The 27,282-nt window shown below is 33.4% G+C and overlaps 1 protein-coding gene across 1 annotated transcript in view; it reads left to right on the top strand.

Moving 5' to 3' along the window:
• The window catches only part of LOC129225191 (SEC14-like protein 2), a 125,718-nt gene that overhangs the window by 60,666 nt on the left and 37,770 nt on the right, over positions 1–27,282 (top strand). Inside the window, exons 2-3 of the mRNA XM_054859759.1 lie at positions 21,281–21,347; positions 26,955–27,030. Coding sequence (XP_054715734.1) covers positions 21,297–21,347; positions 26,955–27,030 — 127 coding nt within the window. The 5' untranslated portion in view covers positions 21,281–21,296. The remainder of the gene's footprint in view (positions 1–21,280; positions 21,348–26,954; positions 27,031–27,282) is intronic.

Genomic DNA, 27,282 nt, shown 5'->3' on the forward strand with positions numbered 1-27,282 from the left:
CAGCACCGTCAGTGGGTCTCCAGTCAGATTCCTCCTGGAGAGCCCCAGGTACGACAGTATATGGTCAGGCGAGGCCTGCTCAACGGAACACTTGGAACAAGTATGAAAGGTCTTCGACCCCTCCGAAAATTTTAAAGTTTTAAGATGTCACTACGAAAACGGGCAAGAGTTGTCTGTTCCTGTCTGTCAAACCCAGGGGTCAGGGAGCCACCAGGTCGTAAACATCTGTACCAATGGTGTTCTGACTGGACAATCCAAGTGATATTATCCCTGTGTTTAATCTTTGAGTGGATCTCGTGAAAGGTGAGTGATGCCGTTGGCTCTGAGACCTCAGCAGCACCAGCTTTCGCCAAGGTATCCGCGATCTCATTACCCTCAATTTCCACATGGGAAGGGATCCACTGCAAGTGAATTTGAAGAGAGAAGGAAAGTTGTTTTAGTTTGTTGAGTATTGAAACTCCTACACTATCTCTCACACTTTGCCATCTGCTCAGGTGCTGTATTGCACTTCTGCTATCGGATAGAATTCAAATTTCGGTTCCGTGGTGGAAAAGCTCCAGAGAGTCTAGGATTTCATCAATGTCTATTAGTTCACTACGGAACACAGAGCAGTAATCAGGGTTTCTCCTCTGAATCCTCAAGTCAAGGTTTTGCGATTAGATGTAAATTCCACTACCAGAGTGTTTATTATCGGCTGGATTACAGGAACGTGGTGGCTTGGTGACATTGACTATAGCAACACAGTTGCGTGATTATTTGTTTATTGATGTTAATGTAATTTATTGTATTTTTTTGTTCATTTGGTGAAATATTTTAAATTTCGAAGAATTGTTTTTTGGTTTTTAAAGAGTGTTTAGTCATTTTAGTTGAAGAACGTGTTTATTTTACATCGGGTGGAGGGGGGGGGGGAGTAATTTTTGCTTATTCAGGGAACTGTTTTTACATTTATTATTTTTTTTTAACGATATCCATTCGACTGCTTTCTTCTTTTTCATATGGGGGAAATTGCAGCAGGATTTAACCTTTTTTTTTATTTACCACACTTAGTTTTTCCACTTAATATCTGAGGACGCTTTTTATCCTTTGAGTATGGCTGAAGGAACAAACCATCAAGCACGGGAGAAAAAATAGTTAGTAAAACAACTCCTCAGTGGGCATTAGATAAATCAAGTTGTAATAAAAATACGCATTCTGACACCAAGCAGCTTAAAACATTTTCTTTTTACTTATATTTTTCAACAAAACGATTCAAACACTTGATAGTTTATTGAAATTTTTTAACTTATCAATTTACAAAGTTTGAACAGAACAACGTCTGTCGGGTCCTCTAGTAGACAATATATTTATCACGAAGGGAAAGAAGCAGTACATTAACTGTCAGCATTCTTCTGATGGACTGTAGCAAGGAGGGAATATTATGGTGGTATTTCTTCCTAAAGTATTAAAAAAAATATATTTAAAAAAATGTATTTTTAAAAGTATTTGAAAAAAGTATTTTTAAAAAACGATTATTTTTTTAGTTAAGTTAAAATTTTTTTTTTTTTACTATGGTCCCACTTTTTTTAAGCGTGTAACCAGAGTATCGACCTCACTTACCTCACTCCCCTATGTCCAAAAAAAATATGATGTAATTTTTTTTTTTTTTTTGAAAAATTCTTGGAAGCATTGCACATTGCATACGAGTCGCATCGCAGATTTCCAGTAAAGAATCTTCCTGTAAAAAGTAATAAATACAACGTATAATTGCATAACAAAATGCAGATTACTGCCGACACGTGTTTCGGGGTTACAAGGACCCCTCCCCCCCCCTTTTCAATGTATGCAGTAATCTGCAATTTTTGGGCAATTATTCGTTATAATGATTTTTTTTTTTTACTTTTCCTGCACCAAGCTATTTATTCCGTCTTCCCGTGTTATTTATGTTTATTCAAGTTGCATTCACAAAAAAATTGACATTGGAAATGAAATGAAATATGCTTATGACATGGTATCGATGTACATTTATGCATCTGGGGAAGCGCCGGGTTCATTGCTTTCACTGTATTAGAGGTGATAACAATGGGCCCGGTTACTTATTTAATTTGTTGTTTCTAGAGGATATTTTTCTCGTGCTTTTCCTTCCTCTTCTTATTCTAAAAAAACCCTTTCGGGAAAATTAACTAGAAGTTAGTTGTTGGTTTCTGTTTCAAAAAGAAGTCAAAATGTTACTTCTTAAAGAAGGAAATAACTGAATCAAAGATCACTGTAATAAATTTTTAATGTATATGATAAGTTTCCGCTCCGAAAGTAGAGGATAATAGAGTCACATGATTAACAATACAATGGTTTTAAGAAAAAATACAGAGCTAAGGAAAAATACGCTGTGCTCGGGAAATATAATAAACTATTGCTTATTTTCCCTCCGTTCCAAAGTAATCCCTGCATTTAGATCGACAATTTTGTCTCAAATTAGTTTCTACATTTGAATACGTATCCACTAAATATCGAAACTGACAATTTATGATTTTAATAAACAATTTCTCAGAGATTTCAGGGTGCTAACGTAATCACTTACTAACATTAAATTACCAAACAATTCCGCCTTCTCTCCTCAATCTTAAACCTCTCCTAAAACTTGAAAAAAGAAGAAAAGAAAACATATTTTGAGTACTATATGGGAGACTTAAATATTGCAAGATAGCAAAAATTTCTGTTTAGCGCTAATAACCGAGTTTGCTGCTTATATATTTCTTCTTAAAATATGTCTCACATTTTTATATAAACGTATGGAAAAAAATCAATTATTTGAAAAAAAATTACAAATTTTAGGCCTCTTGCTGGACACCTAAATATTTTTTAATTTGGATAAATACTTTTTTGGAACACGTGGGTCTACAGGGGCAACGTTTTATCAACATGAAATTCCAAGCTTCCGATTTTTTTTTTTTGAGCAATCACGATTGCTTATCGTTTTCATTTGACTGTTTTGATGTCCTTCAACATCACCGTCGACCGGGTCCTCACGCTGCTGCTCCTATAGCGAAAGCCGTCTCCAGGTAGCATCCATGTCCTACACACACGCGCATACATACACAACTGCACACAAACACACACACACAAACACATATACACAAACACACATACACATACACAAACACATACACACAACTACCCACACATTCATGCCTGCACACAGACACAAACACATATGAGTACCCACACATATACATAGCCCCCCCCACACACACATTCATATACACAACTACCCACACACTTATGCCAGCACACAGACACAAACACACATGCCTACACACACATACACATACGCCCTACACACAAACACACATACCCCCACACACAAATGCACACGCCTACATACACACACTCGTGATTGCGAAAAACATAATTTGAATTCAAGATGTCAAAATTCAAATTAATTTTTTTTTCTTTTTTTTTTTTTGCGATTTGGTGTAGTACACACACTTTCAAGTGCAAATCGGCACGGGTTGACATTATTTAAATTATATGAAAATTCCTTACACTTGTTTTGACGTAAAAGGAAAGATATAAGCGGTGTTTACGACTTTAAACATCGTATTTCATTATTTTTGGGACACTCTCGTGTGTAGTATACTAGTGCTCGAGTTCTTTTAAAACAGGGCGTGGCTTACAAGCGTGTAAGCTTTAGATTGTTGAAATTCATTCTGTACTGATTTAGGAAGTGGCGCAGGGAGCGGTTTGTAGGTAAATGTCATTGATTGATTGCACATCACTCTAAAATCTACTGAAACAAAAAAAAAAAACATACAATCATCTGCACTAGTAATCAGTACAAAAGTATTCAAATGTAGCAACTAGTTACGTCACTGATTATTTCCGTGGAGCTTTCGGGATTTCACTGGTTTCCACCAATTTCATTCGAAAATTAAGTATCTTTAAAAAAAGATTCCTGAATTACTTCAAACTGCACGAATGCATACTTCTCACTGTTGGGAAAATATTTTTAGCTACCAGGTTAAAGATAAACTGGTTTAGTGTATCGGCTTCATCTCGATATCGATCCGTCTAGATTGACCGTGTTTCCAATGTATGCGTATAAGTTTCTGGATTCCGCAGATTTACAAGAATGGCACGCGAGATAGATGCTTGGGGGTACTAGGGATTGCAATACCGGACCAAAAATTCAATACCGGTAATCGGTGTTTTTAAAACGTGATACCGGGATACCGGTATTGATAACGGTATTTGAAATTTCTCAAAGCAATTTTCAGAAGCATATTGTTTCGTTGCCACATTTCATAATTTTGTACAAAAATTGTATCATTTATGAAAGCGTATTGTGAACAAATGTAAAATTAAGGAACAAATGTAATAAAAAAAACAGTAATAGTAAAAAACATTATGAATCTACTGAATTCTTTCTGAGTCTAGAACTTAGTTAGCACTCTACTTTCCAACAGTTAAAAAGTATTCTTTCGGAATTCACGCAAGTCGGTGGTACTGTTTTTAATGCACGATGCACCTCCTCTAATTGTCTAGAAGTCATTCATCTTCAAATAATTCGGGCTCTTGCGTGTTATTTTTGCATAAATCCTTTCGTGTGTGTGTTTCTTTTGTATTGCATGTACTATTATTTAATTTATAGCTAGCTGTAATTTCTTTTCGAGTGACTACACTTTTCCAATATTAACCTAATTTTATCTTGAGCAGGAGAGGTTTGTGTTTATTTTTATTATTACCCTGGTTTGAAATTTACGATAAACTTGATTAATTTAATCTTGTTAGTTTCTCATATTCGTTTTCGAGTTCTTTTCAAAATTCTTTACAATTATGTATATATCTCAAAATATGTTTTAAATGATTATGCTTAACCTCTATGCAAATTTTCCAGGCACTAAATATTATCTTGCTTCTAAATATTATATCTTGCCAAGTATAGAGCGAGACATGACAACAAACCAATATCGGTGACAGCAAATTACCATTTGTTTTACTAATAAGAAAAAGTTTTTTGCCAAAATTCAGTACAATTGAGACACATATTTAAAGAAAGTATCATAAAGTATTACTGCAATTGATGTTGAAATAAATTATTCGTAGAAAAAATAAATTCGAAATCACACTCGCAATTAACTTTCACAAAAGGGAAAGTGAGTGATCAGGAAAATAGAGAAAATAAAAACATGATGCACAAAAACGCGATTCATCTCACCATCTAGTAATAATAAATCATTTATCATCATTAAATCATCATAATGTATCATTTTGCAATCTTTCCGCCACTTTTGTTTCATGGTACTCTATTAGTTCGTGATTTTGAAGCCAAATTTTTACATTAATGGATTGATTTTGGTTCTGTATCATGGAAAAAAAATGTACATTTAAAATATAAGTAGATGTTTAATAAGTTAAATCGGAAATTCTTTAGATAAAACTATTTATTATTTTCAGCTAATACCGAAAATACCGGTATTTTACCTCAGCAAATACCGGTATTTCAAAATTGAAAAATTGCTCGAGATACCGGTATTTGGTATAACGGTATACTAGTATTGCAATCACTACTTGGTACTTACTTGCAATTCAACTCCGTCTTAGCTTTGGCCATGGTTGCAACAGTGATTTTGGAGTGTTCGTGGTAAATCAGAAAGACGCCAAGATGTTATTTAAAGCCTAAGTTTTCGCTGAATGTTCCAAAAACATGACTGGCATCAACCGGAGAGGTTTCAAAATGATTTAAAAAGATTCAAGGATAATTTCTGGAAGGTTGCTGAGTTTAAGCGTAAAATGTTTTTGTTTTTTTGTAAGATACGTTACTGGCAGAAATTGGAACCATTAGCTGCCCATTATTTTCCTGGAACGTTTCTGAACTGTTTCCACAGTGTGGGGAAGGAGTGCTTACCTTACATTCATACAACAAACCAGAGATTAAAATTTATTAAAAAGTTTTTAGAAAGATTAAAGCAATATTAAAAATAAATAAATAAATAAATAAATCATTTCAGTTCGGACATTTTGAATTCAAATTATGTGTTTCGCAATCACGAGTTGCGACAGGACCCTAAAATGTTTCTAGAAATTGCTCCTTTCCCCCCAAGAATGCCCTTCCTCCTGGGCAGTTATGTGTGTATAGCTTGTGTCTGTAGGAATGTGTGTAGACGTGTGTACGTGTACAGGCTTGCGTGTGTGTGCTTAGTTCTGTGTGTGTGTATGTGTGTAAAGGCGCGTGATGATGTGTGTGTAGGACATGGACGCCCCCATCCAATAGAAGCTGATTCCGAAAACACCAGAAGAGCCGCACCTGCGGAGGCCTCTGGTCCAAGCGAAAAAGGAACCACAACGCCACAAACGGTCAAATGAAAACAACTAAAAATCGTGATTGTTCGAAAAAAAAACAGATTTTTCGTATCAATTATACTTCCGTGTGAACAGTAGCTTTAGTGCGTATCTGAACGCTCTGCGTACACACGCGCTATCCTATAATTTGACTACACTACACATACATTCTTCAATGACTTTTATCTTTCGTTTGTTCGTTTCATTTTGTGTTAGTGCAACTTTATCAATTACTCTCATGTCACTTAGGTGATTCTGCACGGATTTTGGTTCTTGCACTCAATGATAAAGAAAGGGTATTGTCCTACTATTCCTTCAAGCATGACATATCTCCAAAATATCGATAACTTCCATAGAAGAATTGAAGAGTTACCTTAAAAGTTTGTCTAACACTGTAGGATGGTTCTGTTTTGGCCAGGAACTCACTCTTTGATGTCCTGATCATCATGTAATATACGTTAGAAAAATATTTTTTAAAGCTGCAAATCAGATTAAAAAAAATATTTTTTAATGCACTAGGCAGTGACGCACGGAACGCCTTTTTAAATAAGCAGTAATACTGCGTGCATTCATTATGGGGTGGAAAAAATATAAGAGCTTTTAAAAATTCATATTAATATATTTTAAACTAAACATTAATTCAGAGAAAACGAAGTTTCTTTACCAGTATTGTTAGGGACTGTAGAACAACTTGCAAAAAAATGAACCCCTCAGAAGTTGGAGATTAGGGAAAGATATGTCATCAGAATAGCGAAAAGGTTATTTAGTGAAAAATATGAATTAACATAAGTTTCCCTGTTTTTTTTTTTTTTTTTTTGAGAAATTACGATTGTTTATTGCTTTTATTTGACCGTCCTTGATGTTGTGGTTCCTTTTTCAGCTTGGACCAAGGACACCAACACCACCGGCCTCTGCAGGCGCGGCTCCGAGCACTGCCTCCTCGAATCCGTTTCTCCTTGTCGGGGGCGTCCATGTCCTACACACACGCGCACATATACACACACACAAGCCTTTACACACATACACGCCTACGTGCATACACACAGGTCTACGCACACACACAAGCCTACACATGCACGCACGCGCGCCTACACATACACACGCGCCTGCACACACACACACACACAGCTATACACACGTAACCGCCCAGGAGGGGGGTAGGCTTGGGGGGACAGGAGCTGTTTCTAGAAACAATAGCCCCCAATGAGTAGGGTCCTGTTGCAACTTCACTGTAAAAAAAATCCGAAACGTTACTGAGTATTTACGTGTAACATTTCGGGATTTCAATGGTTTTTATCCACTTCCTTGAAATATCAAGTATCACTGTCAAAAAGTTTCCTGAATGGCTACAAGTTGCATGAATACAGACTTCTCTCTGTTATAAAAAATATTTTTAGCTCCCAGTTTAAAGTTTAACTGTGAGCATTAATGAGGTGCATCGGCTTCAGTTCGACTACGGCTCGTCCATGCTGATGCGAGAATTGCAATCACGTGACATGGTTTAAACTTACTTGCAATTCTGGCTTAGCTTTTGCCATGTTTACGATACTGCTTTTGGAATTGTCTTGATAAATCAGGAAGGTGCCAAGCTGTTATACTATCCCTACCTAAGATCACTCTGAAGTTTTATATACACGACTGGCTTTAACCGGGAAGATTTCCAGATTTTTCAGGAAGGCTACTGAATTTTAGCAGAAAACGTTCCTGGTTTTTGCAAGATATGTTACTGGCAGAAATTGGGCACATCAGCTGCCTATTATTTTCCAGGAACATTTCGTAATCGTTTTTACAGTGTTGTGATTGCGAGAAACATAATTTGAATTCAAAATTTCAGAATTCAAATTAATTATCATTTTTTTTCTAATAAACAGCACATAAAATTTAGCCATCATACCTAGTAAATGTTCCAGGACGGCAGTTCTCCCCCGTTGTTAAGCTAAGGTCTTTATAACTAGTAATCACATATCTCGCAGAGCCTAGATTAATATGTTTCAAGTACTGTTCTCTATTTGGGGGAAAACTAATGCAATATGCTCAAGGGCTTGGGCAGCGGTGGGGGGGGGGGGGGGAGAGAAGGGACACATGTTGGCCCGAACCTGAGCCTGAAGGGGGCCCAATATTTTTGAAACTAGGCGTGAAATGTAGGGGTAAACAATATGGAGGGGGGCCCGGAAAAGTCATTTGTGTCTGGCCTCAAAATTTCTGCTCACACCCTTGATTACACTAACATAAAATGAACCTGAAAAGAAGCGAAAACACGCCTACTGCCGTAATCTGCCAAGCTCTCTTTTGATCCAAAATGGCGGACAGATTGCTCTGAGTGTATGCGTATAGGGTATATAAGCTGATTAATATAGAAAACTACAAAGTAAAATGATGTGGGTGGCTATATTTGCACAATCGCATTCGTGAACGAAGATTGGGGTGATCAGAAGAAAAGCGACTCAAGATTCACTTAAATACCTAGATAAAAATAGTAGCTTTTAAGCAGTTAGGAAAACATAATATAAGCGAAGTTGGAAAGTAATGTTAGTTGCATTTACAACATCGAAGGAATGTCATTGTTTATTATTGACAAGTTTTTGATTATTAGATTGTAATCATGTCAAAACACACCTCAGGTAACTTTCAATACCTTGTTCGGTAATTTTATTTTATTTATACTAACCCTGAAAATCCATATTCAGAGACATCTGGACAAAAACTGCACTGGAAGCCTTTAATAAAAGATAGAGGAATGTGACCACAAAATTGAGTTAATCATACTTATTTTTTCAGCTTAATTAATTTTTACCACTTGCGCCTCAACTGAAACTCTTCAAGGCATGGGGCACCCTCTCGCCTAGGCTGAGAAACCCTGGTCTAGCAGATACCTCTTCAATAATATCCTTATAACGACAATATTTTATATGCAATGCTTTTTTTTTCGGTCTTATTGATGTTGCCAGAATAAAGAGGTGATTGCTCAAAATTTACTAATTTGTAACAAAATATCAATCATCAAAATATGGCCATCATTTGGCGCCTACTCTAGTTTCAGATGACTGGTACAACAGTGCAACTACAGTCCGATTTTATTTATTGCAAAATGTAGCATTAGATCTATATAAGACTTTAATCGAATTTTAAAAACGTTGATAATGAAATTCATCTCCATTTGTCTATGTCACAGAATTTCAATAATTTATTTTGCTGCTGCCTCACCCTCATCAGCTTTTTATAATAAAGATAAACACATACAATACAAACGAAGGAGAGTTTACCTTGCTCAAAAGACCACAGCTAGTAAGTGCTTTATTAGTACAAATTCAATATCTGTCATAGTCAACAGGGAAAAAAAGATTGGCAGACAATCAAAATATTTTAAACAATTAGTGTCTTTCGTAAATACACGCAAAAGCAAGAACGAAGAAAGGAAAAAAATGCAACTATAATACTGCTATTTTTGACATTCTAAACGTTGATTATGAAATCATTGTCAAACCGTAAAATTCGAGTTAAAATTGCCCAATGCGCTTTGTGTGAGCTTTCAGTTTCCTTAATAATATATTTTAGCCTTCTCTTTTACAAAATAAACCTTCAACTCAGATATTTCTCTTTAACTTCCTCGAAAATTTCGCGAAGTTTTCTGTGACAACAATTAGTGATGGTCGTTGTTTAACTTCTAACTTACGATAAAGCTGTCCAAGAAGTTATATTACAATTGTGCTCGAGTTTTCCTACTTTGTGCACATGGACAATAGAAGCCCTGTGATTTCCGGATGAATTAAGTGCTGAACTTCGTTCTTCAAAGTTGTCTATAACACTCGGGGATGTTTTTCTTCACCTATTGGATCTGAACTTGAAATTCTCCCATAATGTCACGGTAAGGGAATGAAATGATTTGTTAAATATTTTGTGATTTTTATTTTGTAATATTCCATTTACTGTATTTCAAGTAAAAGTTCAAAATCTTATTAATTCAGGTAATCATTCAAATAAAGTTATTCTACTATTTCACGCACTTTATATAACGGATCAAAAACTCCAAAAAAAAAAAAAAAAAATGCATAGTTATCCAAAACTAAAAAAACTGTAATTATTATATTCATTACCAATGAATAATTAGTTCAAAGCTATTCTGCCATTTATGGTCACATTGAGACACGCCAGAAACGGAGTTAAAAAAATTATTTTAATAAAAATAGAGTTACTTTATAGCAGAAAAATAACATTTCGCAGTGGTTAAAAACTTTGCCTTTGTATTTCACCGCGTCACAAGTTTTCTATTTTTTATAATAGGGGAGAAGGGGGCTAGTGGGCTAGAAGTGGGCTAGAATAGGGGAGAAGGGTGCTAGTGTGGACAAATTTTGCATTTTTCGAAAAAATAATAATAAATACTGTTTTTGATACACGTGATATTTTTTTTACAATAATTTGAACTTGTGCACTTATGTTAATGGATATATTAAAACATTTGGATAAACAGTTATTTAATTAAAAAAAATTCTAAAGAAAATTGTTTTTGTCCACACTAGCCCCATGCCATGGGGCTAGTGTGAACAACTAGAATACTAATTAAGAAATGTAAACAGTGGATTTAAAAACATAAATAAATAAGTTTTAACCTAAATAGCAGATTCCTTAGCCAGTGCTAACCTTAACAAAGCATATTTTAACTCATAATAAAAAAATTAGATATTAATTCGTAGCTATGAATTGTCTAAAAATAAAGAAACTATTTAAAAGACAAATTAAATTGTTTGAAAGCTATTCACTTATGAAAAACAAGCTTATTTTAAGGCAAAAGAGAAATGTTTTTCTACTTTACACTATTATTAAAGATATCAACATTAAATATTACGTGAGATGCAGAGTAGAACATGCACTGTAAAAACGATTCAGAAAACGTTCCTGGAAATTGATGGGCAGCTCATGTGTCCAATTTCTGCCAATAACATCACTCGCAAAAACCAGGAGCGTTTCCCGCTAAAACTCAGTATCCTTCGTTAAATTATATTTTCTGAAGAATATGGAGATCTCTCATTGAGAGATAAGCTCTCGTTGAGGGTTAGGCTCGAAACGATGCACTTAAAAATATTTTTCACACCATTGAGAAACCTACATTAGTGCAACTTAAAGCATTTCAGAACACGTTTTTCCGAATATTCTTTACTTCAGGGGGAAATAGGTGAAAACCCGTGAAATTCTGCATAATCATTCGAATAATCAGGGAGATAATTAATAACGTTTTTTTTTTCTTTTATTTATTTATTTTTTATTACAGTGTGCTATTAACATCTGGCGATAGTAGTTTCCCTACAATTTCATTTCATGATATTTGGGACATAGCTTTTGAATAATTTTCTGTGCCTTAAAGAACTATTTTGTTCACCATTTTCCCAGAAGAAATGCACAATGTAATTAGTTGATTTTAATGCGGCCTCCACTCGTCCAACATAGTGCAAAATGCTATTTTTATTTCATAAACTTGACCAACACAAAATCATTAAGGCTAATGTCATTGGTAATTTGAATTGTAAAAAATAATAATAATAAATGTGTGAAAATGACATAATTCCTTGGTAAATTGGCTTATCACCTTTCAATAAGCTAACTCATTTAGTAAAAAAAAAAAAGCTTAAAAACGTGCAAAAACACACAGAATCTTTTCTAAATGTCACCATTTTATCATTTTCAATAAATCATTTTATGGTGCAGTTGGTAAGGAATAAAATCCCAAAATTTAATAAATAAAATCATCTGTAAAAGAACTCTTCACTTTACAAGAATCAATCTTGTTTTGTAAAGGAAACCTATAAAATGTGAAAAAACGGGACATAAAATTCTTTGTAATTGAATGCATACTTATCAAAATTCATCTAATCAGGCAAATAACATAAACTATATTATATTTAACTCCTTATTTTTTTCTCACTTAAAGCTGCAAGGGATTTAGTACGGCATGAGTCCACAGAAGCCTCATTATCAAGTGTCAATAGTAGCCCCATTAAATGGTGTCCACTCTAACCCCAATGAGTATTTTTTCTTTTTAGCATTTTAATTATTAATTAAAACTATTCATAGCAGAACTGAATGTCAAAATATATATTGAATATATTTATTTATGATATATTATCTCTTTTTACTTGAAATAATATCTATAATAGTATAATCTAATAATTAAAAGAAAATACAAAATTTACTTCTCCACTATGAAAACCTTCTTTTGTAATTTGCTACTGAACTATCAAGTGTGTTGTCATGAAACTACACATGGAAGTGCATGCTGGTGTTGTCATTATGCATAAAGTAACAGAGAAGTTTTGAAAAAACAAATGATAGAATTATTCCAGATGTCCACCCTAACCCCTTGTGCACACTAGCCTCCTTCTACCCTACTGCATAGAATACAGGAACGGCTACAGACCAGCATTTTAAGGGGCTCACGCGGAAAAATCTTAAATTGCGGTTAAGAAATTTTTTTTAACTGTTTGGGTGATAATAAAAAGCGCTAAATCGACTAGGAATAAGGCACCTAATAGTGCATTAACTTTAAGGGTTAATTTCAGAGGCAATAAAAGGAAATATTATTTCTAATATTTATTTAAACATATAATAAATATGCCAACCACTTTCATTTCATTCAAAAAGTATCGAAACACAACTTTTAGTAATAATTGAGTGATATTTTAAATCCATCTATCTTGTATGTAATTATTAGATTACTAGAAAATGGCCCGTCAAGTTATGACGGGTGAAAATTGCTTCTACACTTGAACGAAGTCATTGCCTGTCTGATGGTATTTTGATACTTGAAACTGTAACCCTAACTCCAATGGATTAACCCTAAACTCCAGTAGATAGCGTTCATTGTTGACCATTCTTTCGTTTATTCATTCCCCTGAAATGAGTCTTACCAGAAAAACAGTTACGTTACCGGATCGAGTTCAGCCTTGTCACAATAAAGCCTTTCCCTGCATGTTAAACATTACCAAAACATATTACCAAATTATCATGCCGTAGCGCGAGTTTCATTGGTGAAACTCGCAGGTTACTCGATCATTGGCTATTATGTATATGAGGATGATTACATACAATAATGATGACTGGATAATAATTTTGGCGGTTTAGGAGGGCCATGACCCCATAACCCTCTCTTTGTATCCGCCCCTGGTAGAATATTACAATTTAGAAAGACCACTTTCAACAATTTCCAAAACAAGCGTCCAAGAAACATTTCTAATAGAATTTTCGAATGATGCAGGTAGCTGCGTACAGTACTTCCAACCTTTTCGGTAAAATAATGAGTAAAACATTTCATAACCTTGCCAGGTGGGTACAACTCAGGGCCTTCGATTTTTAATCAAAAATACTAAAATATTTAAAATTACGCATAGTCAACAGACTTGGCTCAAATGTACTTTAAATGAATGTACTTTATTAACTTTAAGATTATAACAGGTGTTCTTTCAAAGATAAATGATGAAAGTGATGTCTTGGTCCAGCTGAGAAAAAAGACGCCTCCTTATCTGACATTCGTAATGCGTTAAGTGTAGAGGATGAGTAATTCCTTTTTGACTTTGACAGATAGCTCTATCTTGGAATCTACGGAATTATCAGCAAAATTCATGGTCGCAGTTTACAATCGGATTTTTTAGTATCAGAGTAAAATCAGGATATTCTGCCAACTGATTAGTAGTTATACTCAATATACCTGAGCGGAAAAATGGAAAGTTTTTTTGTAGAAAGTATGTATAGTATTTTTTTATTAAATTGATTCAAACTTTCTCCCAACTTTTAACTAGTGAAGAGATATTTTTGTACCATATTTGATGAGGTGGGCTACATGTAACACCAACAATCCTTTTTGTGTAGTCTACAGAATTCAGCAAACTAAAGCACGAAAATTCCTCTTGAACTTTTTACTGTTTGTTTATATAAATGCAACTGAAACAGTACCGTAAGTGATATGCATCTGCGTAAAAAGTCATACAAATTAAATGTTTGAATGGATAACTTTAATACTCGTGGGATTATGACACACCAGCTGAGGACTAAAACAAGTTGAAATAAAGTAAAATTGTGGAAAACGCATTTGTAGGGTAACAAAGTTCGACAGTTGGATTTCATATGAGAATTTGTTTCTGTTGCATTTCTTTTATGGTTTTTGAACATTTTTAACATGAGTCTTAATTAGCATGCATATGTTTTAAACCTGTTATTTAAACACGTCCCCTCCCCCGTCTTTTTGGTCTGTTTTTGTCATAAATTTCTCTGTTACAATTTTGAGCGACGAATTGCTTTTATGAAAAATTCATATACCTTAGTATTCAAATTCATGTCATACAATTTTAAGGATTCCTGTTTTTGTCAGAGTTCTTTTATTCAAGGTTTCAACTACGACTAAAGTAAAGACGAAAATTCGGAATTACTCGGATGTCTCACATTTCGAAGTTCTAAACGTTTTGCATTGATGAAGGGATTTCTTGAAACACCAAAACACTTGTCTTTTCTAACTTCTGCAATTTGTACATACACAATGTTGATTTTTTTCATTGATACTTTGCATATAATCTAAATCCTCATATTTTGTTGAACTGATTCACTTTCATGAAGAAATGTTTTTTACAACTTCATTTGCTGTTTCAGCATGTAAAGGTCTCTTTGTTCGAATGTAGTGGTTGCACTTTACGAGCAAATACGGTGAAGTGAAATCCGAAAATAAATTTTTGTTAATTATTATCAATATTATTACTATTATTATAAGGATTCTTCTTTTTATTATTATTATTACTATCATCTCATCATTATTATTTTTACCATTTTTTTTATGATTATTTTTACAAAATATGATTAATTAAATCGCAACTCCAATAAACTAAAGGGTGCGCTGCAGTCACTCTCTAATGGCGGATGAAAAAGGTAAAACAAACAAATGCCGTAACTTATAACTTGCTTTGACGCTTAGTGAATGGCAGTAATTTTTCTTCGTACTTGTGGAAAGCTTTCTTTGCTATTCTTCTGAAACTACATTACACCACAAATTGTCTGAAACCTGTAATTTACCCCCCCCCCCCAAAAAAAACACGTGGAATGGAATGTTTTACCTTTTTCGGTAGTGTTGTTAATCACCGCAAGGTAGCGTATTCGAGCTCTGGAGTTGCGAATCGATTTTTTGAGGAAAACCTCAAAGTCAACTTCATTTAGACGAACCACTGAAATCAATTTCAAAGAACTGCTGAAGAGTAGCGGTCCTTTAAATGTAACGTGAAAAAATATTAAGTAAGAAAAGTTTTGCGAAACAGATGAAATGATTTTTCAAATTTTACTATTCGTAAAAAATACGTTAAACTATTACAACGTCACTTCAAGATCGATTTCAAGGACAATCGCTTCCTCGTGAAGTACATAGCAAAGAAAAACAGGTCTATCGACATCATTTTTTTCTTTGTCGTTCTTAGCAAATGTATAAGCATTTTTGGTTTTGGAGACGTCTATTTCAACTTAATTGCAATAGTCTTTTTTTTTTTCTTTGCAAAGCAGTGACGAAGGAGACGATTGCCCTTAAAACCGTTCGGTTTTAATTCCATATACTTGCACTTATTGACTTTGTACAAGTTGAATTAAAAAAATATGCATCGTTCAAACAAAAATATTTTATTCCTTTCAAATTTTAAATCACGCTATTCTTATTACCTGTAAAAAAAATTTTCAAGAAGAGACATTTTGTGAAAAACTAAGCGTTTAGTTTTCTTTAGTTGCCCAATTTTATTCCGTACTCCGCTCTTCAAGATTTGTTTCGTGTTATTTTTGTACTGTCCAACAATATTTTTAGCATTTGGTTTTTGTGAAAATTTCAGGTAAAGCAATGGTTTGAATAAAGTTACCGAGTTTCATGAAAGATTGGAAATCTGTTTTTGTAATCAAAAAGTCATGTGATTTTCAATGAGTTACAGTGATATCGAAAAGACTTGGGAGGAATGGGATAGCGTTGCAGTTATCGAAATAAAATGTGAAAAATTATTTCTAGCTTGCTGAGTAACCATAGAAACTTAAGGCTATTTCTAGTTTCATAGACAAGCAATGGAATGTTTCGGTATAAATGTAGCACTGTCCCATTCTTCCTCTCGCCTACTGACAAAGTTTGAAATATTATTTTTGCTTTCTGAAGAAGCAATTTCTATGTCCTTTTGTTTTCATTTGGGTACGAAATGTGACTCTGCCGAAAGAAAGAGTATGAATGAAAGAACATTTAATTAACAAGAAACTCAAACATGTGAAGAAAGTCTCTTTCAAGGTATCACCCTAGTCAGTTTCCTTTAATTTGTTGACCATCTCATTCTACTGTACATTGCACATCCCGAAGAAAAAAGGCTTTGAATGGATCGAAAAGAAAAGTTTTTTTTAGTAACTTTACATACGCGCAGTTGTTTCAATGATCACAAAACAAGATGTTTATCCTTGACAGTTTTTACTTTCATCTTTTTTCAGCAACGTGCTTAAATTAGGCCAAGGAATCATCAGATTTCAACTTCGCTCATACAGAACGGTGTAATGTATCAGACGAGTTTGACCTGGTTTCGGGTTGAACTTGTAATGCTTAGAAGTTCACGGGCGATATTTAAAAGAAGAAGGTTTTGCTACAGATTTGGAAACCAGGCAGAACTTTCACAAAACCGCAATCTTAAAATTCAAGGCCTATATTTTTGACGCGTGGTGTATAAATCAAAAGCAGGAAGTTGTTAAAAGGCTCTAACTGTGATTTATTTTTTTCACTTTATGTTGTAAATACAGGATGACATTGAAATGTTTACATGCAATCAAACCCATGTAAAAATTGAACGATGAAAATAATTATGCTGCATAGAAATATATGGCAAAATTCACACATTTTTGTTGGTTTTTATTAGAGCAAAATTCATCTTCTGGTTTTGAAGGGAGTTAATTTAAAATGTGAGCACAAAAAAATAAAAGGAGGGGGATTGTAAATCAACATTTGGACACATAAAATGAGTATGGGACAATCCTCCGGTAATTTTCTGATATTGAAGTCCTAAAAATTCAGTTTTAACTTTTAGGTTTTCTTTGGATGCATTAAAAAGAGGTCGTGCTTTATATCACTCCCGCCTCGGATCCAAGTTTAATTGTTATTGAGATGTTTCATTGCGGATTTTGTAACGAACTGAACGAAGGATCAGAGAAAACTTCAATCTAGATTTTTAGTAAATTATTTCAAAATCAAAATAAAAAAACTACGGTTGAAATCACTACACATTTCGCTGCAGAAAGAATTCCTTTGAGACACTTACTGAAACCGACAGTCGATTCTGTTACTATATAGAGACATCTCATGATGTATTAAATTAAAACTTAGAAGAATTTAAAGAAAGACGAATTGAAACTATAATTTCGACTTCCAGTAGAAGCTTGGAAAATTTAATTCAACAATTAGATATTAAATCTCTGCCAATTTAGCTGCATAGAGACACATAGTAATGCCTTTGAAAAGAGGTAAGGGAATGTATAAGGAACTGCTACTAAATACTTTGTGCTGAAAAATCACGGGAGACACTTAGTAAAACTTTGCAAAGACTTTTCAAATATTTAATCACGCTTAAAATCGCAAAGAATTATAACAAGAAATTTTATTTTAAAAAAATCCCTCTAAAGAACATGAGCACCAATGTTAGTTCTATTACAGATCTGGATTTTGACAAATACATTAACTACGTCAAACATAGTTTTTCAGTTTAAGGAGTATCCCTGTATCTCCAAAGCAAAATAAAATACAGCTTTTTCAAGGTGATATTTTTCTTGTGCTCTTCAAACTCAAAAAAAAAAAAAAAAAATGTTACTTTTACCTCAGATGTATGATCTTTGTAAAAAAAAAAAAAAATCCGAGTTAATTAAAGCACAGATGAGACTTCTGCACACACTATCAAACGCACATTTAATTTATTTCAATTCCTTCCAGAAAATAATTATATCCTAGTGCACCCATAACTTACTCACTGGGGTAAGGAGGTTGTTCTGAACAGTTCTTACCTGTGCATAAACTACCGTATTGGGATTGGCAATAGTGCTAAAAAAAAGGTCTCCTGGGTAAGGATCCCCCTCCCCTCCCCTCCACTCCAACTACATTACGATTTTTTCTAATGATTATTTCTTTCAGAATTGTTCACAATGCTTATTGGCCACACACTATTAGTTCGCAAGGCCACAGAAATAGGCCTTGTCGCTTCAGACCTATTTCTGTGAGTCATATTAAGACAGCGTTCAAAATTAAAGATAAAATCATTTTGTAACAAAACTGCTACAAAATATGGCAAGTTCTAGTCTAGTTCTTCGGGAAAAATCATTTAACAATTTTTTTTTTTTTGGCTATAAAACAGGATATAAAGAACAATTGTATTCCCGAAATGTTTTACAAGCCAAATTGTAAGAAAGAAAAAAAAAAAAGCTTTCAGTCAGCAACTGATTATGTTATGAATAATGGTTTAGACTTTAGGTAACAAATCATGACATTCTGAAAAATGATGTCTGGACGTCAACTTAAAATCAAAAATAAAATTCTTAAAACTAGGAAGGTCTATTTCCAGGGTTAGCATTGACGTAACTCCATGATAAATGAGATTGTTGACAATGAAAAACGAACCCTCGAGTTACCTGATGAAACAATTGACGCACTCAAGGTCTTGTCGATTGCCCCTGTGTTTCACAGAACTAACTCATTTTTTTCTGCAGGTTCATGGTTTCTAGAAACACTATTGTCAGTGAAAGGATCCTCGTAATCCTTCTTTTAGAGGTCAGGTAATAACAGCGGTTTCGCGTTTAATTGTTATTTAACAACTGATATAAACCGTCTTGCAAGTCGTTGGTAATTAAAAAGTTCTGAGCGGCCATAAAGACCTGTTGTTAATGTGGTAGTAGCGAATGTCTGAACCATTGTAAATTTGTTCCACCAAGGTGATGCAAAAGATTTCTTTTATAGGGTTCATAAAAAGCTGTTATCCTTTAAAACTCTGGAGTTGTTTACGTGTTATATTTTACGAGAAGAGAAGAAATGGCTAAAAAAACGAGAATGCAAATTTAAGTTTTCTTCATTTTATTTTGTAAAAAAAGTATGAAGAAAATGCGAAGCAAAAGAGTTGAAGCAAAAAGTAATTGGTCAGATGTTGTGCAGGCGTAATAATAAACTTAAGTCTTGTTTTATCTCGAGCATTTTCATTCCTCTTCTTCCCAAAGAAATCTATCCAGGTTAGCATTGCTTGAAAGATAGTTCATAGAATTAAGGTGATCTAAATCATTGGAAGATACTGATTACACTTTTAGGGATCATTTTGAAGAATACTCCCCCCCCCCCCCCCATATGACTGAGCATTTGGTTGCAAAAATTTTCTGGAACTGCTTATGTGTTAATAAAAAGCACCAAATCAGCCAGGAGTAAGGCACTTAATTGAGCATAAATGTTACAAATAAATTTGAAAAAAAAAAAGTAGTATTTCAAATATACTTAATGAATTGAAAAGAATGCTGAAATCATTTACATTTTATTCATAAAGTGTTTGAACTCAATGTGGATGGATAATATTGTCGACAGCTTAGGGGGACCCACTTCCCCTTGTAATTGAATCGTTTATTTCAGAAACCCGTCAACTGACTTTTTTTTTTCCAAAAATGACATTATTATATATTATGAATGGCCAACTTTAGGCACACCACCTGGTGTAAAAACATGTCAAATATCAAGCCTTTCAATGGGTTTTATTTTATATTGAAATCTCTGGTTATTACAGAAACCCGTCAAGTGAAATCAAATGGCGGCTTTCTGCAGTAAATTTCGTATTCTTCTTGTTTCGTTTTCATAACGATGAATCTTCTGGGAGGGGAATTCGAAAGGAAAAAAAAAAGGATTCCTTTAAAAGTATCCACTTGCAAAGAGTTTTATTACAACAATACTGAACAAGGAAAAGTGGTTACCGAGCAGTTTGTTGACGGATTAACCTCCGCAACATTCACCCTTAAAAAATATTTTGCAGTTTCGGAGCTCCCAACTTTTCGAAATGTTCATTCCCCTAATTGCCTCGCGTATAGGAGACCTCACTAATAATTGTTTTTTAAAAGGGCATTTAAATGCTTAATTAAATGCAAGATTTCAGTTAACGTACAGTGCTGGTAAAAAAATTGCATCACCCTCGCATTTTCACAACAATGGGATTATGTGAGAAATTTTGGTCGACCGATTAATGATGAATGTATGTGAAATTCTACAAAATTTATGAAATAAACATTTAACAGCAGGAATCCGATAATTGTTTACATAGATCGAGGCTGTTTCCGGGCCAAGGCAAACTGCTGACCCCATGCTCATTTTTCCATTTCTGAACCTGCTTGTGAGTTTAGAGAAAAAAAATTACTTAACCCCATGTCAATTTAAGTCTAATGGCAGTATACAGGTTTTTAAATTGTTACTTACCAGTTTTTCCCTATGGCACGCAGCAGAATCATCCTGGAAAATTACGTTTGGAACTGAAGTAAAGTGATCCCGGATAGTAGGAAGCAATTTCTCCTCCAAAATGCCAATATACACCTGAGCATTTACTGTTCCTTGCATAAAGTGAAGCCCACCAACTCCTTGATCAGAAATACATCCCCAAATCATCTGGGATGCGGGATGCTTGACTGTGTGTTAATGCAGTCGGGTTGATATTCCTCTCCTTTGCGGCGAGGGTGATGCAATTTTTTTTTTACCACCACTGTACGAAAATAGTTTTACCGCTACAAATAATAACAGTTCATCAAGCTGACCATTTATTTTGATTCTAAACTATTATTTTTCATTGATTAACTATTTTTCATTGATAAACTATTATTTGCATTATATTTTGTTTGGTTTAGAATATTTATTTCTGATTTATATTATTACTGGAAAATGAATAGTTAAGTTATGCTTTTACTAAGATCTTTTGCATTTAATTTACAGACATACACGAACAAAAATGTCGACGTTTGAAAATCCATCACCTGAAGAGAGACAAGCTATCGAAGAGGTATGGTCTAAAACAATTTTTAGAACTGAAAACTTGTTTTTATATTCGTTGATTCATTTGTTTTCCACAATGACCTCTAAACTTACGTTTTTAGTCTAACGGCCGAATTCTGAAGCAATTTGGCTATGTAGGGTTTGATATCAAAAAAAAAAAAAAAAAAAAAAAGAAATTTCGTACATAAAAGTGTTTTAATTGCCTTGCTCTACCCCCTCTAAGTATTTGTTACACTACTTCATTTTGATCGCTTGCTTTTTAAACATTGCACAACTTAAACAGTTAACTATTAAAATCTTTTATCATTTTAAGACTCGTATGCGGTATACGATATAACCTAATTTAAGAATATTATTTGAGTTTACAACGATTTGAGGTGTAAGGTAAGTGCGCCAAATAAGGCTAGCCTGAAGTTCATGGCCTATTATATCGCACATTTATGACTCAATTGACTCCAAACTTTTCATATTCATCACACAACAGATCTAAGAATCAGTGGAAAAATACATCAGTGTAAAAATATATTAGGAACACGGGTCCCCAAAAAGTCAAAAAAGTAATATGAAACTAAAAAATATAAATACAAATAAATTCTTTATTATCAACATGAAAACACATTAAATCACATTTTATGAACTCAAAAACATCTTCAAAATTTCCATATTTACTTCAATTAAAAAAAGAAAGATCAATTGTTATTTTAGGGGCACTAGAGTAGTTATTTTCTTTTTTTTAGTCACGCCTGGATGTTTTTTATACTTTAAAGTCTTAAGAGTTCTAAACATTGGAAAAATAAAATTCATGATGGACACAGGAGAATTCTGTGTTGCATACGAAGATATTTTGCGGATAATTATCTCTGATTTCGAGATACTCCAAAAACATCTTCAAGAAGATAATACAAAATTCAGCTGCGTTAGGACATGGATGGTGTTCATGCCGATGGTCATGACTTTTTAGACTTCATAGTGACTATAGGAAAAATATTCAACTACAACAAACAATACTGAAAATAAAGCTTAGGTTCGCCCACTTTCGGACCAGTTTTTAAATTAATAGAAAACTGTAGACTATTGATCTTCATCACTGATCACAGAAGGCTTCGAAACGTAATCAATATTAGTGAAAAAAATGTCGCATAGTAAACTAATATTTTTAGTAAAATTTGAAAATGAACGCGTTCAAAGAATTTTATTAATGATTCTTCACGTAATCAAGCTTCTTTCCCTGCTGTTATTATTTCTTTATTTATTGAAAATATTTTCATTCGTAACTGTTGATAATTGTTACTTAATGTCATATAATGTTTAAATGAATAAAATTATTAAAACTATTTGTCAAAATGTGCCAATAACTTTAATAAACTAAGGCAAAAGAATGGAAAGGTAACAGAGTGAAAAAATTATCTTTCCTTTTGTTTACTCATCATGTTTATTCTCTTTTGAGATTTACTTCACTATTATCACATCTTATACCACAAAAAATTGCAAATTAATTTTGTAATTAACTGCTTAGTATTCGACATTAAATAAAGTAAAATTGTAAACTTGGAATTTGACAAACATTTGATAACATTTTTTGAGAACGACCCTTATACATATGGGGAGATAACATTTCCGGGCTTATTGGCCGTGGTCTAATTGGAGTAGAAATTCCAGACGTTTCGGCTTGCTTTGCTGCAGCCATCATCAGTGGTTTGAGTTTGGTGAGATTGATTCCAAGCTTCGATGGCTCCGGTATTTAAGCAAACTGCTGCTGGGCTGCTAATCCTGATTGGGAGGCGTTCTCAAGCCGCTGGTGGAATAAGGTTCCTGATTGGATGAGATTCAAGTCACTGGGTGATCCTGGTACCTGATTGGATGGGATTCACAAGCCCAACGGCTTGAATCTCATCCAATCCGGAACCTTATTCCACCAGCGGCTTGAGAACGCCCCCCAATCAGGACCAGCAGCCCAGCAGCAGTTTGCTTGAATATCGGAGCCACCGAAGCTTGGAATCAATCTCACCAAACTCAAACCCCTGATGATGGCTGCAGCAAAGCAAGCCGAAACGTCTGGAATTTCTACTCCAATTAGACCACGGCCAATAAGCCCGGAAATGTTAAGAGCCATTATTTTGAAGTTCAGACAAGGTGTGGCAGTGACCATTTTTGATTTTCCTAATTTTTTTATATGTCAAAGTAAGTCATGAGAAGTGAACATTCTGAAATTTTTAGCCTTCCAAAAAATTTTTTTCGTTCGTTAAAAATTTCCAAAGTTTGAGGTTTTGCAGCGCTTTTTTAGAAAAATTCTAAAAGTCGCATTTCGGTGCGCTTTAGGTCTTTGCAGAAACAACACCCCACGGTTATGTTTATATTTATTGGTTGTACTGTATCTAGTGATGATGACTTCATAGTTATTTTGGTTGAGGGTTGTTGCTTTCTTCAGATAATTAGTCGCAAATTATGGATTTTATCCGTTTTCGCGTAAGTTTAACCTGCGTTATTTCCCCCCAAAAGCCATCTCCCGAAAAAAAATTAACATATACTGAAAGTTTATACTGTGAAGAGAGTAAATAGCCCAAAATTTGTTTGAGGTTTAATTTTTTTAGGAGAAAAATGCCCTGATATTTTTCAAATTTTCAAAAATTGTGCTTTTTTTGATCCCAATTAACTCAAAACAGCATCACAAGGAAAAAAAGCCTTTTATATATTATGGTACCCTGGCTATGTGTAAAACATCATGAATAAAAAAACAGCATGGGATCTCTTCTTGTTTTCTAGAAAATAATTTTTTTTGCAGCTCATTTCATGCGTTTTCTCGTGCGTAAAACGTGTGTCTAGTATGCAGATTAGATCTGCTAAAACTTAAAGTATGTAGTAGGAATATATATATGTGTGAATAGAGAAAGAGAAAAAGACTAGCAATACTTTATTTTTCTGATTTTTACAAATTGATGGTATTTTAATTGCAGGTAAATCAGAAAACGATAAATCGATTTCATATATATATATATATCGTATCAATCCCAAAATAATTCTTTTTTATTTATGTCCATAGCAGTGGAAGAAATTTCATGAATAATATCTGCTTCACTTTCCTCTAAATGTCTATTTTCTATGCCATCTTCAAATACCTGTTCAGAGTTCTGTTTCTTATGGTCTTGGTCAGGCATCTACCAGTCAACAAGAAGAAAACAAAGAAGAAAACATTTTGTCAATCTCATGTGAGGGGTGGGCTCTCTCACCTCGTAAAAGTACATGATTTTCAATGAAACAAAGAGTGTTTCTTTTAGAAAAGGTCCTTTATGGTAAGAAAACCAGGAGAAATCAGACGCCTGACCAAGTAGAACATGCAATGACAACAGAGATGATTGAAGACATAAAAATATTCAAATCGAACAATATCTGACAAAAAGTCAAATTCAAGCTGCTTTTAGCCGATATACAAAGCAAAAAAAAAAAAAAGCAAATAATACTGATTTATCAAGAACCGACAGCCTTTTTAGAGGTATTTGAAGATAACATAAAAAATAGATATTTAGAGGAAAGTGAAGCAGATATTTTTCATGAAATTTCTTCCATTGCTATGAACATAAATAAATAAATAAGAAAGAATTATTTTGGGATTGATACGATAAAACGATGAATATATATATATATATATATATATATATATATATATATATATATATATATATATATATATATATATATATATATATATATATATATATATATATATTATATATATATATATATATATATATATATATATATATATATATATATATATATATATATATATACATATATATACACTCACACATATGATATCGATTTATCGTTTTCTGATTTACCTGCAATTAAAATACCATCAATTTGTAAAAACCAGAAAAATAAAGTAGTGCTAGTCTTTTTCTCTTTCTTTATACATACATATATACATTCTTACTACATCCTTTAAGTTTTAGCACATCTAATCTGCATACTGGACACACGTTTTACGCACGAGAAAACGCATAAAATGAGCTACAAAAAAAAATTATTTTCTAGAAAACAAGAAGAGATCCCATGCTGTTTTCTTTTCCATGATGTTTAACACGTAGCCAGGTACCATAATATATTAAAGGTTTTTTTTTTCTAGTGATGCTGTTTTTAGTTAATTGCGATCAAAAAAGCACAATTTTTTAAAATTTGAAAAATATTAGGGCATTTTTCTCCTAAAAAAAAATAAACCTCAAACAAATTTTGTGCTATTTACTCTCTTCATAGTATAAACATTCAGTATATGTCTCATTTTTAATATGGGGAAATAATGCAGGTTAAACTTGCGCGAAAAACGGATAAAATCCATATTTTGCGACCCCTTATCTGAAGAAAGCAACAATCCCCAACCAAAATAACTATGAAGTCATCATCACTAGATACAGTACAACCAATAAATATAAACATAACCGTAAGGTGATGTTTCTGTAAAGAGCTATAGCGCACTGAAATGCGACTTATAGAATTTTTCTAAAAAAACGCTGCAAAACCTCAAACTTTGGGAATTTTTAACGAGCGAAAGAAAATTTTTGGAAGGTTGAAAATTTCAGAATGTTCACTTCTTATGACCTACTTTGGCATATAAAAAATTAGGAAAATCAAAAATGGTCACTGCCAAAATTTCCGTTTTTTGTCTGAATTTCAAAATAATGGCTCTTAAAACCCCATATTGATGCCGGCCGTGAAAGCCTTAAACAGTATTTGACCCTTATACAGTTATGAAAATAGCTGAAACATAAAAGACGCATAAAGAAGAAGAAAATCTAAAAACTTTACGACAAACAAATATTAATAGAACGAAGTGCTAATAGTTCTCAGATAATCTGTCATGTATCTATACACTATATTTTAGCGACAAATTGAAAAATAAAAAAAAAACGTAAAATTTTTAAGTAGATATTTTCCTCCTCTGTTAGGCATAAAAATTATTTTTAACCACCGACAAACAAAGGAAGAGGGTTATAAGTTTGACGAGTCTGTGTATCTGTATGTGACAGTCTAGATGAACCGATTTCGAAAAAAAGAAAAAAAAAAAATGTGTTCGAAAGGAGAGTTGGATCAAGAGTGTTCTTAGCTAGGTTGCGTCTTCGGATGACATTAAATAACGTAGATATTATTTAAATACCACTACAAGGTTTTTCGCGATTTTTGCAGTGAAAACGTATTTAAAAGTTTAAAAATTTAGTAGCAAAATAAAGAGAATTTTCTTCTGCGTCTGATAGAATGCGTGTGGATATTCCATGTTATGTAGGATTCGAATTATTACGTTTTTTAATGCAGATTTTAAATACGGCTAAGCCTTTATTCACGCAATTGGTAATCGAATTTATTGTTGATCGACAAGAAAGTTATGCGCAATGATTTAAATTTTTTACCTTTTTCCAGTTTCTATTTGTTGACAAATAAAATACTTGTTATTGATTTTTAATAGTATAAGGCTGAAAAACATATTTAATTTTCCCTCTTGATTCGACATTGTTGACGCAGTCGGAATTTTTTAAAATTTTTAATTTTTTACTTCTGAAATTTAGAAAAATATTAATTCTAAGATGTGTACTAATGTCTGTTTATTATTTTTTTCTATTAGCTACGCTCTCGAATTGAAAATGACTTGTCTCATGAATTAAAAACAGATAAGACTCTTTATTATAGATTTCTCAAAGGTATGTTTATTATGTACTTCTCATATTTCTCTTCTTTTTTTCATTTACTTGTCACTCTCCCGTAGAAAGAAATTGTACTGCAAGGTATTAGCTGTATTCTTAAGTAAGATTTGAGATTTGCCAAAAGTGAATCTAGCCTACTAGCAAACAGAACTAGAGCAGATGCGAAATCCGGACATTACCTAGCGCAGCAATATTCTTTTCGTCACGTTTCTACAATCTATCTCAATAAATAAATAAATAAATTCAACA

This window comes from Uloborus diversus, chromosome 6 (assembly GCF_026930045.1).
Source record: "Uloborus diversus isolate 005 chromosome 6, Udiv.v.3.1, whole genome shotgun sequence".
NCBI classification, from domain to species: domain Eukaryota; kingdom Metazoa; phylum Arthropoda; class Arachnida; order Araneae; family Uloboridae; genus Uloborus; species Uloborus diversus.